The following is a 23965-nucleotide window of genomic DNA, read 5'->3' as shown; positions in this document are numbered from 1 at the left end:
TATTGAATTCTGTTACCTAGAACAAGAATTAAAAAACAACAACTACTTAAGAAGCTTAATGTTGATGCCGCCGTGGAAGGATATCTTTGACCCATTTTAAGCATATGTGTGGAACGATTTTTATTTTATTATTTTTAGATATAAACACTTTTTTTTTCTATTAAACAAAAGTTAGCTATGATGATGATTGCACATAGTTACGCAGTGCTTTTATCTTCCTGCGCTTTTAGAGTGTATTGTAGCTATCTTCGGTAAATTCCATAACAACTCTCTTCAATCTGTATTTCTAATTTTTTATTTTATTTTATTTTATTTTTGGTAAACAATCTGTATTTCTAATTTTAACTAAGCACAATTTGATAAAGTTGAAAAAAAAACTCTCCATTAAACCTTAATTCACAAGACTATTTCTTATATATTTCGCAAAGAAGTAATTTCTTGAAAACTAACATGTAACCTTTCAATTACAAGGATGTAATTTATGCTCCAGTATTGCGCTCTTGTCTGATAAAAGGGTAAAAAATAAAAATAAAAAAGAAAAGAAGGTACATACTGCCACCTGAGTTTATAGAAGTAATGAGTACAAATTGTTTCTACGTTTTCATCATGCAAAGTGGTCCCAATGGGTCCACGTGTGTCTTCCAATACAAAAATACCCTTTGTGAGTGGGGCAAGCAAGTCATTGAAATTGGAAGCTGTATCGTGAATTTGGATCGTGAAAAGTGATCGATTATGCTATTTAATCATAATCATTTATTTTCACTTATTACGATGAGATAAGAAAAAAATATATATATAATTTTTAAATGAATAATTATAATTAAATAATATGATTATATAATTATTATTTCACATAAGAAAATTCAAATTCTTATATTGTAAGATAAAGCAAAAACCATATATGATCTATCCATCAAATATCATTGGCAAAGACACTAAAGATTCTAGATTCTTTATTCAAAGGTTTCGAGTTTGAGATTTGAAAATAAAAATAAAAAATTAGGAGAGATGCTTCCTTATAAAGGTTTGACAAATGTTCGAATTAAATATAGTCCTAACTTCCTAAGGATAAAGGGGTGAGAAATTACAAACAAAAAAAAGCCCTCTGTCCCCTACTCAACCCCAAAAGAAAGAGCAATAGCAATCAGAGAAAAAAGTGGCTTGCAACCAACCAATTACGTCATCATTGTCTTCCCTGTTCATTTTCATGCTTCATCCTTCATTTTTCCACCTACTACCACAACATGCTCCTTATCAACGTCTTCATTTCCTTCCAAGCAACACACTTAATTGTTTCCTGAAATTTCTTCCTCCTTCTCTCCTTTTATCTCTTTCTCACTCACTCACTCACTTTTCATTCCATGTTTGTGCATGAATTCATGGATCCATCTGAAAAACCTCTTCAACCTACAAGGTCATTCAGTATATAACTATAACCAGGTTTTCTAACACTCTTGCTATTCATTAAACTAGGTGAGAAAACTTTGTTCAAGTTCAGTTTAACCCTATATACATGCTTTCTATCTGTCCAAATTTACACCTATTTGAAGCTTGCTTTCCAAATCAAGTTAGAGTTTTGATCAATCATATATACAGAAAAGTAGCAAGAAATTTAATTAGTACCCTCATTGCATTATTAGTTATAAACTAAATACTATCCCAATTCTGCTTCTGTTAGATTTCATTCTGGCAAGTTATAGAACAAAGTTTCAAGCAATAACAACAGGTAAGAATGGATTCTTTCAATCAGAATCATCAAACTACCAGCTTCAGGTACAATCCAATCTCGAACACAATGAACCATGAAGATGATGATGATGCTGAGTTCTCAGGGATTCTTGATATCTATGTTCATCATGCTAGGAATATTCATAACATATGCATCTATCATAATCAGGATGTGTATGCTAAATTCTCTCTTACTTACAACCCTGATGAGACTCTCTCTACCAGAATCATAAATGGAGGTGGAAAAAATCCAATATTTGATGAAAACTTGAGGATGAAGATTACCCATATGGATGCTGTTCTTAAATGTGAGATTTGGATGTTTAGCAGGTTAAGAAATCACTTGGAAGACCAGCTTTTAGGATTTGCTTTGGTCCCAATTTCACAAGTTTTTGGCAAAGGAAAGGTGACTGAAGATTATAGCCTTTCCTCAACTGATCTTTTTCATTCTCCTGCTGGAGCTGTTCAATTAACTCTGTCTTTGGACACATCTTTTCCAATCAATTCAAATGGGAATCCAATAAAAAAATCAGCTACTACTAGTTCATCCATATCTTCAGAAGTTGTTTTGCTTGATAGAAAAATCTCAGAAGTTATGTCTGACCCAATTGAGTATTCTAGAATTGAATTTCCTGATATCAGCGTGGTGACGGAGAACCAGAAAATGGTTTCTGAGTACTTCAATTTAGAAGGTTATGGTTCAGCTCCTAGGCCAAACACAATAGGACCACTACCATTTCTTCGCCTTGGTGCTTCTCCACAAGTTGATGATTGTGAAATGACTATGAATTCACCTGATGAGAATCATGAGTCCATTTCTCCAAATGAGAGCATTCAGAATTCTGGGTTCCTAAGCTCTACTACTACAAGCTTAAGTGATGATAGAAACTCAGCTGATTCACTTCAGAAAAAGAGTAATTTGGGGGGTGACACATCAAATTCTTTCAATGTGTCAATCACAGTTCAAGGTATTCAGAACTTTGGTGCTTGTCCAGATACCCCAACTTCCAAGAAAGAAAGTGAAGCCAGAGATGAAAAAGAGTCCAAGTTCTCTAGCAAGGAAAAGGAGATCAATAGTGATAAGAATGTAGAAGCTGAAAAATTTGGTCAAGTTTTTTCTTCTCCACTAGGGAATATCAACATGGAGACTGAGCAAAGTGCTATGCAGAAACAAATAGTTGACATGTATATGAGAAGCATGCAACAATTCACTGAGTCTTTGGCAAAAATGAAGCTCCCAATGGACCTAGACAAACCTGAGAGTGAAGATCGTGGTGATGTGATTAATAATCACAACAACACGAAATTAGAAATTGATAAGAAGAAAAAAGATGGGTCACGTGTGTTTTATGGTAGTCGAGCATTCTTCTAGTTATATCTTGATGCAGTAGCCACATGACAGTAGTTTTGTTATAGCAAGATATAAGAGTTTAATTTATTGTAACATTGGGTACTTCAGTTCCCTTAGTTATGTTTATGATAGATTTAAGTTAATCCTGTGTTGTTTAACCTCCCCTTTTGTTGATGGAAACAATCTTCTATTTTAATACACCACTCTACCCCAAAAAAAACACCTTCATGATTATGTATATGTTTCTCTGTAATGTAATCATGGGAATGCTTTTGTCAATGTCCTATGCCATTGAAATCAAAGAGCATTTTGAAATGTGTTTATGTACTCTATGTAGTAAAAATTAGCAAATTGTTGTTATGATAGCAATAGTAAATCCTTGTGCTGAAGTAAATTGCAAAATTGTCTGTTGTTATACTGTAATGAAGGTTTAGAGTTGAAACTGGTTGCTTCAAGCACAATTAACGGAGATTAAGAGTGTATTAAAAGCCTTTGACAATTTTTGAAAATCTGCTTTCTGTAAAAAATCTGCTTTCTGTAAGGTTGGCAATACTAATCACAACGTGACTTTTTAGGCCAGACTGCAGAAGTTTTCTACAAAGCAGATTGATGGTTTTAAAACCATATTGGAATGCATGCCAGCTCATCATATATTCTATCAACATGTCTTAATCTCTTTTTTGTTTGATACTGGTAACATTATCAAAGGGCAAAACGTGGTTCACGAGGCTGAGGCTTGCAAAGGTAAGGATAAAGGTGGATTCTACATAACTTTATCTTTATATTTTACAAAGAGGTTATTTCCCAAACTCAACCCCGTGAGCTTTTGATCACTTGAAATAACCTTACCATTGCTCCAAGACTTGCCCTCTAGGCAAACTATCTATAGCTACCAAAAATCTTACATGCTTTTTGAAACTTCTCTTGGATGCATTTGAAAACACCGGAAGGGTTTCATGCTTTATTTAGTAATGATTGGTGTAGAAAAGCTTGTTTTAGAAAACCTTGTTGTAAGCCTTAACCAATCTGATAATGGCATCTGTTATAAATTCCTTTTCAGCTTAACCTAGAAGTAAACAAATTTATGTGTTTGTTTTGAAGTTTTATTTTTTCTAGATGAGTCTCAAAATACGTAATATGTTTTTCTTTTGGGAAAAAAAGGGGTCCCATATCTTGATCAAAGGTTGAAAAATCAGAGCCGAAATGTGCATATTACATTGTAGTTCTGGTGGGTGGTGGGGCAGATTCACACCAATTTTGTCAACACAATGAGCAACAATTCCAAAAGGAGTGAAAGGAACGTACTAAATGAAAGGAGGGCAAGGAAAAGGAAACCCAAGATGTGGAATCCAATGAGCAATGTTCATATTGATTTAGTAGAAAAATGCTATTTATTTATGAGTTTAATGTTTCTACAATAAATATAGATAAGTTATTTACATTCGCTCCCAAAACGACGTCATTTTGGGTTGAAAAATTAAAAAATTATAATAAAAAAGACTATTATAACCCTGAAACAAATTATAATTACAAAAATACATTGATTTCCGTCTCAAAACGACGTCGTTTTGAGCTCAAGGTAAATAAATTATCTACATTGATCGTAGAAAAAGTGAAACCTTTATTTATTTATGGTAAAACAAGGTTTAAGAAGAGGAAAAATTTTCTTAAGACCTTTTTATCGACGTTCAGTTTTATCAGCTGAATCAATTCTTTCTAGTTAGAGAAATGTTAATTTACACAATCATAATCTTTAACAATTGTAACCATCAGGTGTGGCTCAATCAGCAACTAAGTTACCATGGATGAAGAGTTTGAATTTCTATTACTAATAGTAATAGCACATGTGACTAGAACAAATTTTTTTTTTTATAACTCTAATAATCTTTTTAGGGCGAGTCAGGTTTCGTGAGTATTCCCACGATTCAAGTGAAAAAAGAGATCCTCACAAGTATGAGATTAATTCACACTTAAGCGGTGTGATGATTATTCAACTCTAGTTTTAAAGGTTCTCGATCTCCTAAATTTAAACCCTGCTCTTGTGGCATTTCTTGCTTCCTCGAGCTCATATTACCACTTGAACCAATTTTCAAAATTACTAGGCCACATTTTAAATACTTGGGAAGGGACTAATCCCATACCTAAAGGATGTGTAGGCTTCTAATTAGAGAGAGAGAGAGAGAGAGAAAAATCCTCTCAATTGTATATTCATATGATTTAATCTAAATTTTAAGAGAAAAATGATAAGTAGGATTCTTGGATAAGTGTTATTTTTCAAATCCACACACATCATGAATTATATATGATCTATGTTGAGATAATTATGTATTCAATACTAGTATCAATTTACCAAATGATATTAAGTTTTTTGGTTAAAAAAAAGAGATAACTGTTTATGACTTAATTGCATGGCTTGGATTGGCATATTAACATGAAGTTTATTATGGGAATTACTTTAATTAAAGATGTTAAAGTATGTCTGACATAATGTAATTGTTTCAAGTGCTAGGAACATGATCATGGTGGTTGTTTTTTTTTGGACATTACAGGGAATCGAACCGCACACCTAATACACACTAAACACACCCAACACCACTAGGCTATCCCTAGTGGTTGATCATGGTGGTTGTTAGTATTAGTGTATATATTTTAAGTTGAAAATTAAGTGAGCCAATTTCGTTCTTATTAGGTGACTTTGGTAAAGCAAGTGGGTGTGGATATTCCTTGGTGGCTAAACAAAACGGAAAAGAAAACGAAAGTACATGCAAGCTTTTGGTTTAAGGAGGTTTTTCCTTCTATGTTGTTCTATAACACCTTATAGATTTGAAACACATAATTATAGTTAAAATAAGGATTAAATGATAGGATTAGTGAAAATCCTGAGTTTTGGGTCAAAATACGTAAAAAGGGTAAAATTGTAATTTAACAAATAAGTAACCCTAAACAGTAAAATTACAATATAAGGTCTCAAATGAGAAAAGTAGCCCTGGAAATGGATTTAGAACGAAAAAATGAGTGGTTAAGCAAGTTTCTGAAAATTTGATGAATAGTGTTTTTATCAGATGAAAATGAAGTCGTACAGTTGCACCGAAAACAGTGTCGAGTGAAATTTGTGTTCTAGGTTTGAGTATAAGTTTGAAAAGGTACATAAGACCAAGAAATATGATTATTGATGAAATTTGATGGATTTTTAGATTTTTGGGAAACGTGCTAACGATGCACATATAAGGCTAAAACAATGATTTCACTGAATGACAGGAAAACTCCGGATTCATCTGTTCAAGTGTAACTAAAAGACTTTGGTGAATATTAAATTTTGAATTTTATGAATAGTTTATGAATTAACTGGATATTAGTGGTTCAAGTGGATGATTTGAAATAACTTGAATGGTGTGAGGTGGCAAGTGGGACCACCCCACTTAAGCAACTTAAGCCACATTTGTTGATCACTATTCATGCTTTTTCTCCCCCCCCCCCCCCCGCCCCCTCCTTGCTCAAAAGCCCGCGGCCTATGTAGAGGAAAAAGGGAAAGATTTTGCTCCATTGAATCTTGATCAAAACACCTTGTGTTTCACATTAAATTTGAAGGAAATCACCCAACAAACCCCAACCCACACCTCCATTCCCCTTGAAAACCCCTAGATTTTGAGATATTCCCTACCCATCCTTGCAAAAATTTGAAGACATTGACACCATTGGAGCTTGTTGGTTGTGTTGTTGCTTGGAGATCATTCTTAGGGGTCTTGAACCTTGATCATTGGTGAGTTTCACTACCTATTGTGGGATATTCTTGTAGATCAAAATGTGAAAATCTAAGCCTATGTCTGTTGATTGGAGGTAGATGGGGACCTCAATTTGGCTTTGTGCATTAAATAAATGTGGCTCAGAATGATGAATTAGAGTGATTGAGCTCATTAAAATTACTGTGGAAAAAGTTTGTAACTTAGATGAGCATGATTTTGTAAAATTGGATTGTTAGATTATTATGAAATTGAGTTGTGGATTAGTTATAATGGTTAATTACATTATGTGCGGTGCATTAGATTTGTGAAAAATCTGAAGAATCAAAGTGATGATGGGGTTGCCACGTACACAAAGTTAATACACTTTATGATTTCACGTCAACATAGTTTTGATGATAACAAACAAACTCACAGAGGAATGCTCAAGGACAAAGCAACACTCAAAAGCAATTCAAGCATCAAGTCTCAAGCATCATGCCAAGTCCAAATGTCTCACTGGTATATTCATTTAGGACTTAGGAAAAGTTTGTAAAGGTGTGTACATTCTAGCATTGCATGAGCTCAAGTGCATTCATATAATTACCTAATCGGAAATTGCTTAACAACCTTGATCTAATAAGTCAAAAGTGCATCAAAAGGTTTTTTAAGTAACTTAAGCACGTAAGCATCATGGCAAAACATAATCACATATATTCATGGCCTTACATCACTCATATATTTTAAAAGAATGTATTTTCAAAGAAATGACAAAATAAATGGTTTGACATGCACAAAATTGGTTTGGAAAGGAACCTACATAATATAAACACTTCTAGACACTTTCCATAACCAATCACATGCTTTTCATATTGTAAAAACCATTTATGAATGAAAAGAAACTCAGAATTCTGCAAAAAGTGATTTGCCATGAAATATTCGGATATCAATATCCGGATATGTGCCCGATAAATATCCGGATATGTACGGATCACAACGGCTAGAAACGGCTAGGTTTCAAATGAGGTGTCATTATAAAAACCCACATCAACAGTAATGAACAGTGGACGATCATAGATCATTTATTGAACATTTATTACTCATTCTAGCCTATTATTGCTCATTGATTACTTGCTTTACTCATTGCATACACTTGAGCTCATCTTTCCTTTGAAGCTATACATCTATTAGTTCTTCAATTTGTGCAATCTGTACTTTGAGAGTACTTAGCCACTTTTAATCACATCAATCTTACTCTTTTTTTTTTTTTTGATAACATCAATCTTACTCTTGATTTGAGAGGGGAGTGAACCATATACTAGAGAGGTCACTAAATTCCTAAAAAATTGGAGTGAAAAATTGTGAGGCATCAAGAGCCCAAAGTCTTGAAATGTTGTAGAGGTTTGTCAAGCACCCTCAAGCTTGATAGTTAGTGAAAAGAATTGTTCGAGCGGCTCCAGTCTGGACGTAGGTCACGATGATGGTGACTGAACCAGAATACATCTAGTTTGCAATTTCTCTAACCTTTACCTCTTTACTTAAGTATTGAAATTGCAATTTTAGATTGTCTTTATCCATTCGCTTGCTTACTTTGTTAATCTCTACACTTGCTCTCACACTTAGATTTTTCCTTATTAAATCACTTTATTAAAGAAATAGTCTTTAAAACATCAAAGGAGGCACTTTGCGAAAATATTTTGTAAAACTCAATTCACCCCCTCTTGAGTATTGAAGCCACTTGTCCAATAAAATCAATTGAGAATCCTTTAGTTATGACTATGTACAATTCGGCCATCATGGTATTTTAGGAGAAAAATTGTGCAAAAATTATGTAATCGAGTTGGTTGATGATTTGAATCAAGTTTAAATGGATTGTATGAGTGTGTGATGCTTGGAGTTTGTGAGAAAAATCCCTTGGTCCTTAGGTGTCATGGAATAGGCCATTTAAGGGAAATTAGGGTGTGATTGTGCAATTGGATGTTGGACTTGATGAATGGTGTTAGTTGGTGTTTAGATGAACTAGTGTGGACCTAAGAATGAGCCTTGAACCTTGAAAAGGAAAGAAAAATCCCTTGTTCCCTTGATGCATCCCCACGGCCATATTGGGCTATCTTGGAGAAAATTATGCTAGGTGATGGTTTGATGAAATTGTGGTATGAAAATGGTGTTGAGATTGACTGAGGAAACCATAGGAAAGATTGAATAAAATTAACAACATGTCTAAGGCATTTTGGCCACCTTGCCAAAGCATACCATTGGGGGGGTGTAATGTGTTGCTTGAAATTGTGACTTGTTTAACAAGTGGATTGTTGATCATGTGTTGTAATCATTGTAGGTTGTCTCCCACGGACGAAATTCTAGAAGATTGAAGCTTGGAGCTTGTGGATTGCCTTTGGTCCTTGACCAAAAGGATATTGGTAATTGATTGAATAACTTGTATGCATGATTGATTGGATGACCAATTGGGTTGTCATTGTGGCACTAAATGATGTGAAAATGACCTTTTGTGTAGGCATTTATTTGTTGAAGAAAGATGCGAGGTAACTTGTGATTGAAACAACCTAACTTGGGAGTTTCAAAAAGGTAATCTCTTGGTACTGGAGTTAATCCCTATGTGTGCTCCACCATGCCCATTGGGATAGTGGTTGGAAGTTGTTTGATGCAATAATGTAAGTATAACATTATCATGCATGTGTTGTTGAATGGGTACCTAGAGTTGTACCATATCTCTGACCAGTAGATAGTTGTCATATGTCGTAGGGGACTTCCATTGGAGAGGCATTCGTGGGGAGTTCCAGTTGACCTGGGGCCATAGAGTTGTGATCTGTTGAAGAGCACTCTAAGAATGTCTCGGGAGTTATAGTTGTGGGTGTATTGAATGATATCCCAGGGATACATTCTTGGATAAGAGCCCAATGATATGTTGTATGTCGTATGCCTAGGCCATTGGGCCGCATGATTTTGTATGATATGTGTATAGTTTCATTATTGTCATTTTACATCTGAGAGAGCCATTGGGCGGAGTGATCCTCCAGAGCTTTGGATTACTGATATATATCTGTATAACTCACCTCGCGTTATGGGGCTATATTTCAGGGGGATGTAGCGATGTAGGAGTTTTGGGCAAGAGGCCCACTGGAGGATTATGAGGAGAGCATGATGGGATGCATGAGTTTTTATGTCATTTTGCATTTTGGGATGTATTGGATAAGCTAGACTTAGAGCATGATGTTGGACGTTTAGCAAGTGCACTAGTCGTACAAGTAATAAAATGATGAGTAAAGATCGTTCCCACGAGGAATTGTGTTCAAGCACCAATAAACCATAGAAAACTAATTTGAATCAGATAAGAAAATGTAAAAGTCATGAATAATTTGTCACCAGAAAATTGATTGTAAGTAATTTGTCACAAAATAAATATGGATTAAGAATTAATAAAACAACAAGTAGTCAGAAAACAACTTTCCTCCATAATAACCCATGTAGAAATTGATCATATGATGAATTCTTTTCCATGTGATGTTAATCAACCTTTTACTTATCATCAAGATGTAATCCCTTACTACCCTGATAGATACATTAATCAGAAACCCCAATCCCTTGGTGATCTGTTTCTTAATACATGCATGAAATACTAAAGTCTTAAGATTACATCAGAACTCTAGCATCAATCCCTTGAGTACTAGAATTCTGATGTTGAGATTATCAGATACAGAAGTCATATAAACATCCCTGTTCTACACTACTTCCTTGATAGAAATAACTAAATCAGAAAATCTCAAATCAACACATGAAAAATACTTCATCATATTAATCAGATCAACATAATATTATCATGGAGTTCTATTGCATTCAGACTACAAAGACTCTACTCAGACATGACTAAGGAATAGACAAGAGAAGAAGAATCAAACTTCATTTCCATGTTGAAAGTCTTCAATCTCCAAACTATTACAAAGAAATCCTAATACAAAAACTAAAACACTAAGAGAATTTAGAGAGAAGTCAGACTAAAGTTTAAGAGAGAGAGAGAAAATTCCAGATCTTTTTACTAAGTGTGAAGGCTTTGCCTTTTATAGTGTTACAATTAAAAACAGAAAACTGATGTGGGCGCTAAAACGTCCATAAGTGACCGTTTTAGCGTCCATGCTTTACGTATGCTCAACTGCTTTAACTGACAAAAATGCTAAAACGTTAAGGAATGATCGTTTTAGCATCCAAACTTGGTGAATGCTCAACTGACTTTAACTGACTCCAATGCTAAAACTCTTGATTTGGACGTTTTAGCGGTGGAGACCAGAGTCCTTTTTCCACTTCAGGTCGCTAAAACGCTTATTGCAGGCCGTTTTAGCGCCCAAGACCAGCAATTTTCCATCTTCTAAGTGCAGCAGCGCACTAAAACGCTATGTGTGGGCGTTTTAGCGCTCATCACCAGCAAGTTTTGGCCTCTTCCTGTAGCAGGGCGCTAAAACACTCAGTGTGGACGTTTTAGCGCTCAACACTTAGGCAATTTTTCTCCTCTTGAGCTCCAGAATCTTCTTCATTCTCCAGTTGCCTTTCAAGCTTGCTTTTCCTACAAAAATCATACAAATTTCCAATAAAGCTCTTGAACTTGTAATTTAGGACATCTTAGGACATTAACCTTGTTTTTCATCATTTAATCACACAATTTGATCCTAATTCCTGCTAAAAACCATGATGAACTAAGGGTTCATCACAATTCCCAGATTTGAATATTGCTGTCCTTAGCAATAACTTTAAAGACAGAAAAACTTGAGATTCTTTACACATGAAATTTATGAGGTTGGATTGAAATATGACAGATCAACTTTCCAAGATACAATCTAACAACCCAGCAATCTATCTTTTACTATGACTTGCTTAACCTCATCTCATGACTTTCAATAGATCAGTAAGATGAAATGCAGAGACCTTCAACACAAAACACCCCCCTCACTTGGAACTTCTCAAAAATTGTGAGAATAAACTCTCTTGCACTCTAGTGTCTAAGGGTGTACTCATCACTCAATCTCCACTGCACTCAAACTACTATAAGCTTGCCCATCTTCTCACTTTCCATAGTGACAGTGATTCATAAGCAGAACAAAAGAGGCTTTGGTGGTATGACTTGACTAGGGATAGGATTCTGTATAGGAGAAGGAAAATGGCTTGGCACGTAGTTGGCTAAAGGTAGGATTTGATGTTGCAGAAGGTTAGATAGATGAATCAGATTCAGATAAGAAGATGATCACTATTGAATTTATCTATGTACTCCTTAATCCTTCTCATTCTCTTCTTCCTTTTCATTTACTCTTTTCACCACCTTTTCTACAACTTTTCTTTTTCTTAAACTTCCTTCCTCCTTTTCTTCCAACTTTCAACACTTTGTGTTGTTTTGATTTCCCTTTTTCCTCATTTCCTTTTTCTTTTCCTTTTCCAAACCAAGCACTTCGTGCCTTACTTCCTTTTTCCTTTTCATTCTTCTTTTTCTCCAAATTTCCAACACTTAACACTTAATATTTTTATTCATTGCAGAAACACCTTTCTCCAACAGAGCTTTCATCCTTTACCCCTTATCTGAACACATAATCTAAAAACTTAGGATCTGGAATAAGTGCAGGGCTTTTAGTTTTATCACAACAAGTTTAGGCTTAAGGCTTCCATGCAATAGGAAAATTTGGTTCAAAAGAAAAATGCCTCAATAAACTCTACTTTACAAACCATGAACTATTTCAAGTTAGAAACAGGGCAAGTTCTAGAGTTACTCATACAGTGAAGTGCTCTCTGAACAAAAAAAATTTCTGTATAGGCTCTATGTCTCACAGTTCAGAATGCATGCTTGAATTCCTCTATATACATCAAACTGATCTCTCTACTCCTCACATAGCATGAGTCATGCAAACATATCATTTAGCACACATGCAAGGATTACAAATTGCATCAAAAAAATTTGATCAATCATGTAAAACTTTGATCATCCTATCCTCATAAAATTCACATCATCTCAACTCTAAATCCAACCTTTGTACATATACAACACTACCTAAACTACCTAAAACTACATTCACAAGAATTTAAAAGAAAGGATTGAGATGTTTCCCTGTTTGTGGCTCATCAACTGTGTGTCATCATCAACTGTGTGATATCACCATGGAATTTTGCAATCATGTCATTCATTCACACCCCATTCCCAGATTTAAACGTTGCTGTCCCCAGCAACTAATTTAAGTCTAAAAAGCAGTTGACAAGTTCTTAAACACATTCACATATCAACAAATAGCATCAGTACTATTTCAAAAGTGCATCATCCAAACAGAGAATCTCAATGTACTAACAAATGTACAAAATTAAAAATAATACCAAAAGTAACTAAAAGTATCCAAAATAAAACCATAAAAACAGAAAATGTGTAAAAACAAAATGAGGAGTCTAGTGAGTAGATTCCTCATCATCAGTAAACATCAAATCTGAGCCTGGATCAGCAGTAGGCAAGGGGTTGTACTCAGGATCAATACCCCTGTCCTCATCCATGGCACCAGTATCAGCAGGTGGATCAGCAGCAGCAGCAGTGGTCTCTGTGGTAGTGGCATCAACAACAGGCTGTCTCTCTAAAGTGTGTGCAGCATGGGAAGATGTAGCACCATCAGCAGTCGCAGCTCCATCCACATGATCAACATAGTGAGTCCGGGCAATTGCCTCAAAGGCTTCCTCCTCATCAGAATGAGGGTAAACAACAGGCTGGTAATCAATAACATCTAAGCCCTGAGCCTCACATATAGATTTCATCATCTTCACCATATATGTCTGAAATGAGTGCTGGCTGGACTGCATAAACCGGAGACGCCTGCACAAATGTCTCATACGGAAGTCAGTATTCACCATCCATTGCTCCCCTGACCGTAGCCTCTCTTCTAACTCATCATCACTCTCAGCTGTAGACTTCCTACCAGGGGTCAATCCTGTGGCCTCCCCTCCTCCTATCTTCAATTGATTTCTTATCATTGCGGCATCAATTGTAGGGTGCAATTTAGTTGGTGCCCCATTATCAGTAACATCTACACCAGCTTTCTGACAAAGCAGCTGAATCAAGGAACATTGACCCAAAGCAGCAGAGTCACTGTCAGAGTGAGCCATATCATAAATGCTGTCCTGAAGAAGAATAGGAAGTTCCACCTTCGCCTTGGTCATGATAGTGTGAATCAGGACAGCTCTCTTCAGGATGACCTCTGCCTGATTGGAAGAGGGCATGACATTTGTTGATGTCATGGTGAGGTAATTATTATTATTATTTTTTAAAAAGACCAATCTACTTGGGCTGTAGTCCGCAAAGTTTTGGACTGGGCTAACAATATAGTTCAGCCAGCCTATTCCGTAAAATGTATTGGATCAGCCATTGCAGTCCGCAAACAAAACGAACGTCGTTTTTTTCTGCAGTACTCCACATTCACCTAGTTGTGAGAAACTGAGAAAAGGAAAGTGTGTGTTCTCCCTCGTTTGCGCATGTAATTCGGCGTAGGGTAGTTTGTTTTCTGTTTCTTATACTCGTTTCCAGAAAAAAGAAAAGGAAAGTGTGGAGACAGAGGTTCTCTCCTCCGTGCCGTCCCTCCCGTTCAGATCCACACACTCTTCAATTTATTTCCGTTGATTTGAGGTTTTTGTTTTTATTCTTAACTTTCTTTATTATTATTATTATTATTATTATTATTATTGTTTGTACGAGTAACTTATACTTAATTACCTATTCTGATCAGGGAAGAGAATCCTAGGTTTTTTTTGTCGGTAAATTGAATTGATTCAGTTTTTGGTGTTGGTGAGTGCGAAGGAATTTGAATTTGAAGAAGAAGAAAGATGGGAGAGAGGAAAGTGTTGAACAAGTATTACCCACCCGATTTTGATCCTGCGAAGCTGCCCAGAGCGAGAAGGCCCAAGAACCAGCAGATCAAGGTCCGCATGATGCTTCCCATGAGCATTCGATGCAACACTTGCGGCAATTACATCTACAAAGGCACCAAGTTCAATTCCAGAAAGGAAGATGTTATTGGCGAGGTTCGTTTCATGATTATTGTTATTATTACTATTACTTGTTCAATTTCAATTTTTTGCTTGTTTGGCGTCTGCGTTTCAGTGTAATTTGGTATGGGTCTTAAAAGGGCATGATAAGTTTTTATCTTTTTGGGATTTCAAGTATTGGGTACATTTCAATTTTATGATTTGGTTGCATGTTGCTTTTTAAACTGTTTATAGAACTAGGAAAAAGGGACATGCCCTTAATTTCCTGGGTTGCTTCTTGCTTTATGTGTGATTTGATTTCAGTTATGACGTTGGGTTTGAGTTTATTGTTTTTATCTTCTTCTATTTATTTATTTTATTTTTTTGTGTGCAGACATATCTGGGAATTCAAATATTTAGGTTCTACTTTAAGTGCACTAAATGCTCAGCTGAGCTGACCATGAAGACAGACCCTCAGAATTCGGACTATATCGTTGAATCTGGTGCAACCAGAAATTTTGAACCTTGGCGTGCAGAGGATGAGGTAGCTGATAAAATGAAGCAGAAGAGGGACTCTGAAGAGATGGGAGATGCAATGAAATCTTTGGAGAATAGAACCCTGGATTCTAAAAGAGAGATGGACATCCTTGCTGCATTGGATGAGATGAAGTCGATGAAGGTACTCACTGTGTAACTGCAATGTATATAATGATTTATTAAATTTGACGCCTGCACATAAATGATTCTCTTGGGATGTGGACATTATTATGATGCATATATAAGATATGGCTATCGAATACGATGAAAAGAGTCATGTGTTAAGACGAAAGGTCCAAGCTGTATCTGAATCTCTTATGCCATATCCCAAAGAGTCCAAGCTGTATTGGAATTGGACAATTTAAAATAAAAATAAAAATTGGCTTTGATACTTCACAGATACATATTTAAGTATCCAAGCATATAGGTAATGGATGTGTATCCGAGCTAATACTTGAATGAAATGCTAGTATATGTACATTGTGCACGATGCCTTAAAAATATGACATTTATAATTTGGGTCGTTTGTTCTAATAATTACATTTGTGAATGAATTTGACGTCTTCCTATTATATAATTGCTAACATGAGTCTATTTTATGTTTCAGTCTAGGCATGCAACTGTCAGTGTTGATGAAATGCTAGAGGCATTGCAACGCACAGCAGCTGACAAGGTATGATAAAACTAGCTATACAATATATTTGGTTTCTGCAAGAAATTTCCTGTTTGAAGCAAGGGTTTATTATTGATTACAAAAGGAATATATTCAATTTGAAACTTTAAATTCTGTTTGACTTGTAATTGGTTGATAACTATCCTTGGTTTTGTAAAGTTTCACTATAAAATCAAAATATTTGTAATGGTGGGAAATGTAAGCCCAGGCATTGAGCTGATTTGAAAAATACTACTTGTTCCTTTCTTTTATATCTGTCATCTAAGGCTGTTGCATAATGATAGAATCGGATCAGAGATGAAACAAAATAACTACAAAGAACAGAGTATTTTGTATATTAATAAGCTGAAATTACAAGCAATAGTAATGAAAATAACAAGGACTCAATCTACTACAATGGAGGTTCTCCTATCAGCTACGATGACATAAATAGGAAGAAAGAAAAATACGATTCAACACATTAGAGAGGTGTTGATTCTCTCCCAATCTGGTTTCCCAGTCCAAGTCCCCATTTCCCAGTCTATTTTTCCATGCCTCTGCTTACGCCACTCTACACCTTTTATTCCCTCTAATAGCCTTTCCACCTCAGCACTGCCCTCCTTCTTTCCTCTAACAAACTTAATCTTCTAGAATATTCTAATTAACAGACTTGTCATGTTCCCATAATCTTCTACCACCCAACTTACATATACCTACATATACTTACATGACTATATTCCTATCAATACTCCCCTCCTTAAACACTCACCTTGCCCTCAAGGTGAGGTTTAGCCCCTTAACACCATCCGGCGGGATCCCATTGCTTGAATTGTACTTGTCAAATTACGCTCAATGGGTGATAATACTCACCAGGATCCCATTCCCATATTACAGCAACTCTATCTTCCACCAAATGACCCCATTCCAATTCTGACCTAACTTACTTCTGCATTGTTGGTTGTCGCCTTCTCTCATATCCATTTCTAGTGGCCATCAACCATGGACCCATGCTGGCCATGTAATCCTTAGGTAGTGTTTGGCAGGAGAGTTCACAAAAGATACCCATGCATCTAACTTTGGTATTCTGTGTAATCCATGTTTGGTACAAGATATTCAAATATTTTCCCAACAAACTTATTTGCCCAGCGTTTGAGAAATGTTTGTAAAATGGGATAAAAAACATTGTTCTCAAATACCACTTGGAAGGTGGTATTTGTAGTTAACCGGCTAAATGGCAAGAAGAGCAAGAAATTGCAGACAAAAATACCCTATTCTAAAGAACAATGTGTTTAACCTCATTCAGTCGAGTCCAGTGGAAATTTCAATCTATCCACCTCTGAGAGTCTTCCATTGAAGGTGGTAAAAACAACAGCTTTCTATGTGAAAAATGAGATTGTACTCTTTTCTCCAACACTTGATCTGCATCCTGCAAGGTCGATTAAGGTGATTTGCAAAAGTTATCTCATTATCTACAACCACCTCATGCAATGATAAATTCTTTCTCCAAAAAATATAGACAGAGAAAAAATACAAAGATATGAAAACTTGATGTTGGTAGAAATGTCGAAGACACGCTCATTGATACTTTATACAAGGGTTATTCACATTCAAAAAGTATAAAAGGGTTATTTTTGTATTTTTAACCCATTTTCCTATCAATATTTTACTTTCGACCAAATATAGAGTAAGAAAATTTAACCCAATTTCCCCGGTAAAACTTCGGCGTACCAAACAATTTTTTTTAACTTTCCTATCAAACTCATTTTTCCACCATATTTCTAGTAATTGTATTTTCCTGCTAAAATTTTTTTTTTCCTCTACCAAACGCCCCCTTAAGAATTATGTCTTTGTGCGTCAAGCATGAAACGAAGACTAGCCCTTCCTCGGTTGTGAAGAGTCGATCCTTCAGGTTCCTTGAATAGCACCCAAATAGTTTAGGTCGAATTTGTGTAGGCATACTTATGGGCTCACAAGCCCAAATGTCAAATGAAATCGTTACATGCAGAGGATGGGCTTTGGACAAATTAATAACAATTTGGACCTGATCCTCTGTGTCAACAAATTTAGCCAATTTCTTTACTCTGCCCCAATTTTCCCATCCGTCTTTTGCACGCATTTGCAACTTCGGCCGTTTATGGCTGTGTTGCTCCGCTCTCTCAATGCGCTTCTTGTCCGGTGGCTTAGGCGGCTATGGCATTGTTGGCGCTGGCGCAATCGAAACCTTCCTCGCGCTCCTCTTATGCTTTGTTCTTCTTCTTCCTCAATCTCCACTTCGAATTGAGCGTCATCCACGCGCAAAAGTTGAAGTTGCGCGACCCTGCAGAGATGCTCAGAGCTAGTGAGTCTTCTCTCCTCACCTTTCGTCCCATTGCTTCCAAAGCCTTCTAGGGTTCGTAAGTCTCCAATTGCCCCAGTGGTATTTTCTGAACGCTCGTCTTTTAACGGAGTTGTACCAAAGACCAGCATTTTAGTTTGCGTGTTGGCAGTGTTGGAGAAATGAGGCACGTGCCTAACGCGTGACACACTTGAAACCCCTTTGCAAGACTGATTAGCATGGCTCAGCCCAAACTCGTCAATGGCCCAAGTCTGGTTTCGCTTCTCTAGCAAAGTCGTCTTCCACGTCTTCATCTCCTCGGTCATTTCCGATGACGTAGGTGGGTTTTTCTGCAACAATTGGATTGCTCCATCACTTCCTCATTCCTCCAACCAGAATGCAAGGACTCTTGCCATCCCCTTCGTGAACGTGCATGTGTCGGGTCCTCCCGCGACGATACTGAAGAAGCTGCTAGATCTCCGTCAATCTCTGTTCTGTTCTGCGGTAGCGTTCCTCTGTCAACTCTTCATTCCGGCGGAGGCGCTCTTCATCATCTCCAATCTGGCATCCATATTGCTGGTCACCATCATTCAAACTCCCCTGGATCAGATTGCTTTGATACCAGTTGATAGAACTGGATCAGAGATGAAACAAAATAACTACGAAGAACAGAGTATTTTGGCCCAAAAGGAACACTTTCTGGATTTTCTGTATATTAATAAGTTGAAATTACAAGCAATAGTAATGAAATAACAAGGACTCAATCTACTACAATGGAGGTTCTCGTATCAGCTATGATGACAGAAAATAGGAAGAAAGAAAGATACAATTCAACACATTAGAGAGGTGTTGATTCTCTCCCAATTTGGTTTCCCAGCCCAAGTCCCAATTTCCCAGTCTATTTTTCCATGCCTCTGCTCACGCCACTCTACTCTTTTTATTCCCTCTAACAGCCTTGCCACCTCAACACTGCCCTCCTTCTTTCCTCTAACAAACTCATTCTTCTAGAATATTTTGACTAACAGATAATCCCCTACTACCCAACTTACATATACCTACATATACTTACATGACTATATTCCTATCACATAATAATTAAGAAAGTCATTAAATTCCCTTGATTATAAGAAAAATAACTATATTTGACCTAATTTCTCTTATTGAAATACTCAAAATAATATTATTACTTTATTAATCTTCTCTCTCACTTGTGAATGACAAGGGTATAATTGAAATAAAAAAATAATTAGTACGTCATTGGTTTTTTAAGGTGACAGATAGAAAGGATCAAAACCACTTTTCTAAAACAATTGACAAAGATGAACTGAACGATTAAAATCATTAAACCCCAGCCAGCGAGGGAGGGGGAGGGCAATTCTTGTATGCAGCCTTACACTTGTATAATTACAAGAGGCTATTTCTTAGATCCGAACTCGTGACCTTTCAATCACAAAGGAACAACTTTACTACTACTCTAGGCTCACCCTCTTAAAACCACTCCTTATTAAACCCGGACTACTGAGGGTGGGATGAGGGCAATCCTTGTACGCAGCCTTACCTTTCCATAAGTACAAAGATGATGTTTTTCGGATTCGAACCGGTGACTTTTTAGTCACAAATGATATGAGCGATTACATACTCTACAAATTAGGAATCCTAAAGCCATTCTTATGTTTTGTACAATACTGCATACTTCCTTCAGAGACCCTGTTTTGATCACAAGACCCATTTTTGGTTTAGTGTTTGGTATATTCTTGTAATGCTATGTCAGTTCTTTTGGAACTAAAAACCTGGTTCTCTTGATGAGAACATGAGTTACAAAATCCAATGCGTGCCTTTTAATTGCTACCCCTGAACTTTAACATTGTCAGACAACTCGTGTAAACACCGGTTGTCTATTATTTCAAATTTTTGGCTATGGCATAAAAGCTGTGTGTAATTTTAAAGCTTTCTTTTATTCTCATTGTATTTCACCTGATTATTATTTTTTGGATTAACCCTTGTTATTTTATGTTCTTAGGAGAAAAGGCTGGAAGAAGAAGATGAAGCACTGCTAAAATCAGTTGTCTTTCATGTCAGCATTACTATTCTACACTTCTAGTTCTCCTCCCTAGTTTTAGCTACTTTTAATGTCGGTCGATTTCCTTCTTTTTGAAATTAATCTATATGTTTTGCTTTGTATTTTCTTAAACAGAATTCAGAAGGTTATGTTAGAAGAGTTCGTGATGAAGATATTGAAACTGAGGAGGAATTGGTTGAGCTTTCAAATGGACATGATCCAAAGGTATGAAGATATCAAGTGCGTGTTTTTTTTGTTTGTAGGAATAGATTTTGCTTTAATGTCTTGTTGGCCTAATAAATTATAGCAGCATCACTATTTAGCACTTCACTTCTGATCATTTTCATCCCACTTTGTGAACTGTTGAAATCCAAGAACTTGAACCTTCAACCTTTATAATTGCTATTTGAACCCTGATATCCCACGTTTTCAGTTACCACTGTCCTGAAAGTCTTTTCTTGACTTTCTTTTTTTTAGAATAATAGATATTCTTTGTGAATTTGATTACACTACATGTTCAGAATTTTTGTACATCCCAAACTAGTTAGGGCGTTGAGTTATGAACCCAATGATGCGGTTAGAAAAAACATTTTTATCAAGAAAAGAACAAAAGGGGAAGTATAGTTTCATTTGAAGTTTAACAACACGCCTAAAGCATCAAAGGAGCTGCTTGAAGATTTATTTTCTTTCTTTAGTGCTATAAACTGACGTTACACTTAAAAGACTTATGGAACACTCTTTCTTTCCTTCTTCCGGAAACAAACAACACATGATCGTTTGGAACATGCATTTCTCACATTTAAACATTCCCTAAAATTGGAGTGCATAATTTTAAGGAAGTTTGTAGTTTGTTTCGCTTATATAACCTGGACTTTTAAAACTTGAAATATGTTAGAAAAATGTTGCACACATAAGATCATCAAACGCTCCAACTAGTATATAGTTTAAGTTCTCTCGGATTTGCAAAAATTCAGCATTTATTAAGAAGGTGCCTAATTTCTCATTCGTTTTGAGATGTTGAAATCATGTAATCTGAGCTTATGTTCGTTGTATCTGTCTGCAGAGGCCAAAATTTTCAGAAGATCTTCCAAGCAAAGCAACTGACACATTGATGAAACCCAGTTTGGATGATTCTGGCAAACAAGGTATGTGCCATTTTTCGATATTTTTTCAGGAAAAGCACACATCAAACTTTATTAATGCATTATGCACACTGAATTTTAGTCATGTCATTGCCACTGAGTAAAGTCATTCATTAACATGAGGAAAGCAGATCATTTTAAGGACCGTCTTCAGTCGTGTACCATATCAGTTTGTCTGCTAACCATCACTCTCATCATGTAGTCTTAGTCAAAGTACCCAGTGCACATTAACCATCTGTTGACTTAACATTGATCCTATTCAGATAACTGCTCCTGCATACCCAGAAGAAAGAAAACCTCCTAATCTGTTGTTGGATCACTTTGTAATACACGGGTTTGCGCTCCGGGCTATTATGGAGCCGTTTTCTAAAACTAGCATGATTTGAAGAAAGAGAGCTATAGGCAGAAAAGTCGACACCATTCACTTCTGCATCATTTAATTTTAGTTGGCTATAGTTTTATTGATGTATTCATTTTTTGATATTTCTGCTAGAGAGGATGTTTAATGATACTATTAACTTGAGAATGCAACACATCATGCCATCTATTGGTTATTTGCAGAGAATTCATGCGGCAGTGGTGGAAAGCTTAATCCTTTGGTGAGGATTTCTGTGATTAAAAAACCAGTTACCTCTGATATTAAATGTCCTGCAGAACCAGAACAAAAGAAAAATGAGGAAGATTACAAGACAAATACTAGCAATGGACTACAATCTTTGTGTCAACACTATGGAAGCGATGAGGATTAGTAGTCATAAATATTTGTTCGCATTTGATTGTAAATTGTATTTGTGATGGAGTGGGTGTATAATGTATGTTTCCGTTGTGTCAGAGAATAGAAATACTTGGTTTACATGATCTGGCATAAATGCCTATTATTATCTTTTTTTTTGTTTTTATACAAGCGAAAATTGAACACATAACCTAATACAACTTATCTAAATTCCTCACCATTAGATTAATTATTGTGGCGGCTTAATGCCTCTTATTATCTTGTTCAAGTAAGAAAAAGAATTTTTTTTTTCGGGTACATACGAGTATCGCTTTGTATAATATACTCTACCCTTTTCTTCGATTGTTAAATATCATACTAGATGCAGGCCGTAGGATCATGATTACATATTAGACCTGATTATTTAACATGATTTAAAGTCTGAATTAAAGTGAGTAAATCAGATAAACTAAGATGTTTATCGTTAAAAAATCGATAGTAAATCGACATTAATGGTTAGGGTGCCAACATGTTTAGAATAAATTACAGGCAAACATAGATCAATCCATATGCCAGGGTGTGTTTGGTACAGGAGAAATTTTTTGGTGACCGGGAATCATGATTAATGGGAATTCAGTAGAAATTGAGTTTACTTGGAATCTTACGAAAGATGTGTTTGGTTCGCCAAAATATTACCGGGAATACTGGGTAAAAATTACTGATTCCATATTTGGTTTAGAACGAAATATGACTTGGAATATGAGGTTATTTTACAAAAATAACCCCAAACTATTTTTACTTTTGTAATTGATAGATTGGGTCTAGATTTTTATATGTATTGGGGTATTTTTGTCTCAAAATTTATTGTTGTGCTTTTCCTTTACTTGGTATTCTGATTGGTATTCCGAATTACCATATTATTTTTAGTAATCTGAATAGTGACTTTTCTTTATAAATCAAATTACCGGTAATCCTTGGATATCCGGGAATCGTAACTTATTCCTTCTACCAAACATGGTAATTACATTTACCAAAGAAGGATTACCGGTAATCCTCTCCAAAAACTTGAACCAAACACCCCCTCAAGGTACACTCGTAAAGAATTTGGTCACACATAGCTCATTGACTGGTAATGGACAATAAATTTGGAACATTTATATACGGACGTGTATAACAATTTAGAGGATGATTAGCAATGAGAACTTTTTAAGTTGACAAAATGTTATTTGTTACATGAAATCTAAAGTAGATATATGTGAATTAGCCAAAAATACTAGAATAATTATTGCTAATGAATTACTAAACACTACAAGATAAACACCATTAAAGTAAGTAGAAAGTTTTCTTTCATGAATGATACCATACTAAGACAATTTTTTCATGAAATCTAATGCCTCCACCCTCATCGCCCTCTCCCATTTCCTTCTCACTCAATCATGGAGAATGAAGCAAAGAGTGTGGTGGTGATACAGGATGCATCTAAAGCACATAACGAAAATCTCTGCAAATATACAAAATAAAACCTTAATTCTTATAGAAATAAGATACGCTATGAAGGAAATGGTACACTTGATAACCAAAAAACTAATGAACTCTATATGTTAGTTACGTAGGTTATGTAGGATATATATATATATATATATGGGTTTTCGTTTTATCTTTTAACATAACACAACAAACTTTCTTACACTCACGACATTTTGTGGGGCCTACACTTTTTAAAACAAAAAAATAAATAAAAAATTAAGGCACGCAAAACGAA

The 23965-nt window shown here is 35.8% G+C and overlaps 2 protein-coding genes across 3 annotated transcripts; both read left to right on the top strand.

The window, feature by feature from the left end:
• The first annotated feature begins 1205 nt into the window (after window positions 1–1205).
• Window positions 1206–3275, top strand: LOC133299373 (uncharacterized). Its single transcript, XM_061498831.1, has one exon. The coding sequence runs from the start codon at window positions 1733–1735 to the stop codon at window positions 3098–3100; it is 1368 nt and encodes a 455-aa protein (XP_061354815.1). The 5' UTR covers window positions 1206–1732; the 3' UTR covers window positions 3101–3275.
• Window positions 3276–14247: 10972 nt separating this feature from the next.
• Window positions 14248–22436, top strand: LOC133299370 (uncharacterized). Of its 2 annotated transcripts, none has more exons than XM_061498828.1 (8): window positions 14248–14449; window positions 14621–14844; window positions 15182–15466; window positions 15932–15997; window positions 20311–20364; window positions 20485–20574; window positions 21413–21494; window positions 22053–22436. In XM_061498828.1, exons 2-8 carry the CDS (start codon window positions 14647–14649, stop codon window positions 22238–22240), a joined length of 963 nt encoding a protein of 320 aa, XP_061354812.1. In that variant the 5' UTR covers window positions 14248–14449; window positions 14621–14646; the 3' UTR covers window positions 22241–22436. The 2 variants fall into 2 exon arrangements, with proteins under 2 accessions (XP_061354812.1, XP_061354811.1); XM_061498827.1 differs by having other exon boundaries at window positions 14550–14844.
• The last annotated feature ends 1529 nt before the right edge of the window (window positions 22437–23965 follow it).

The sequence above is a fragment of the Gastrolobium bilobum genome, unplaced genomic scaffold (assembly GCF_033153095.1).
Source record: "Gastrolobium bilobum isolate Gb01-03AN ecotype WA unplaced genomic scaffold, APGP_CSIRO_Gbil_v1 utg58740, whole genome shotgun sequence".
Lineage (NCBI taxonomy): Eukaryota > Viridiplantae > Streptophyta > Magnoliopsida > Fabales > Fabaceae > Gastrolobium > Gastrolobium bilobum.
This window is presented reverse-complemented; position numbering and strand designations above follow the sequence as displayed.

Bases quoted from the DNA above. Each gene is read 5' to 3' on its own strand.
- LOC133299373 (XM_061498831.1), top strand. From the start codon at position 1,733: ATGGATTCTTTCAATCAGAATCATCAAACTACCAGCTTCAGGTACAAT.
- LOC133299370 (XM_061498828.1), top strand. From the start codon at position 14,647: ATGGGAGAGAGGAAAGTGTTGAACAAGTATTACCCACCCGATTTTGAT. The intron at 20,365-20,484 runs GTCAGCATTACT...TTTCTTAAACAG, and splicing joins TAAAATCAGTTGTCTTTCAT to AATTCAGAAGGTTATGTTAG. The intron at 21,495-22,052 runs GTATGTGCCATT...GGTTATTTGCAG, and splicing joins GGATGATTCTGGCAAACAAG to AGAATTCATGCGGCAGTGGT.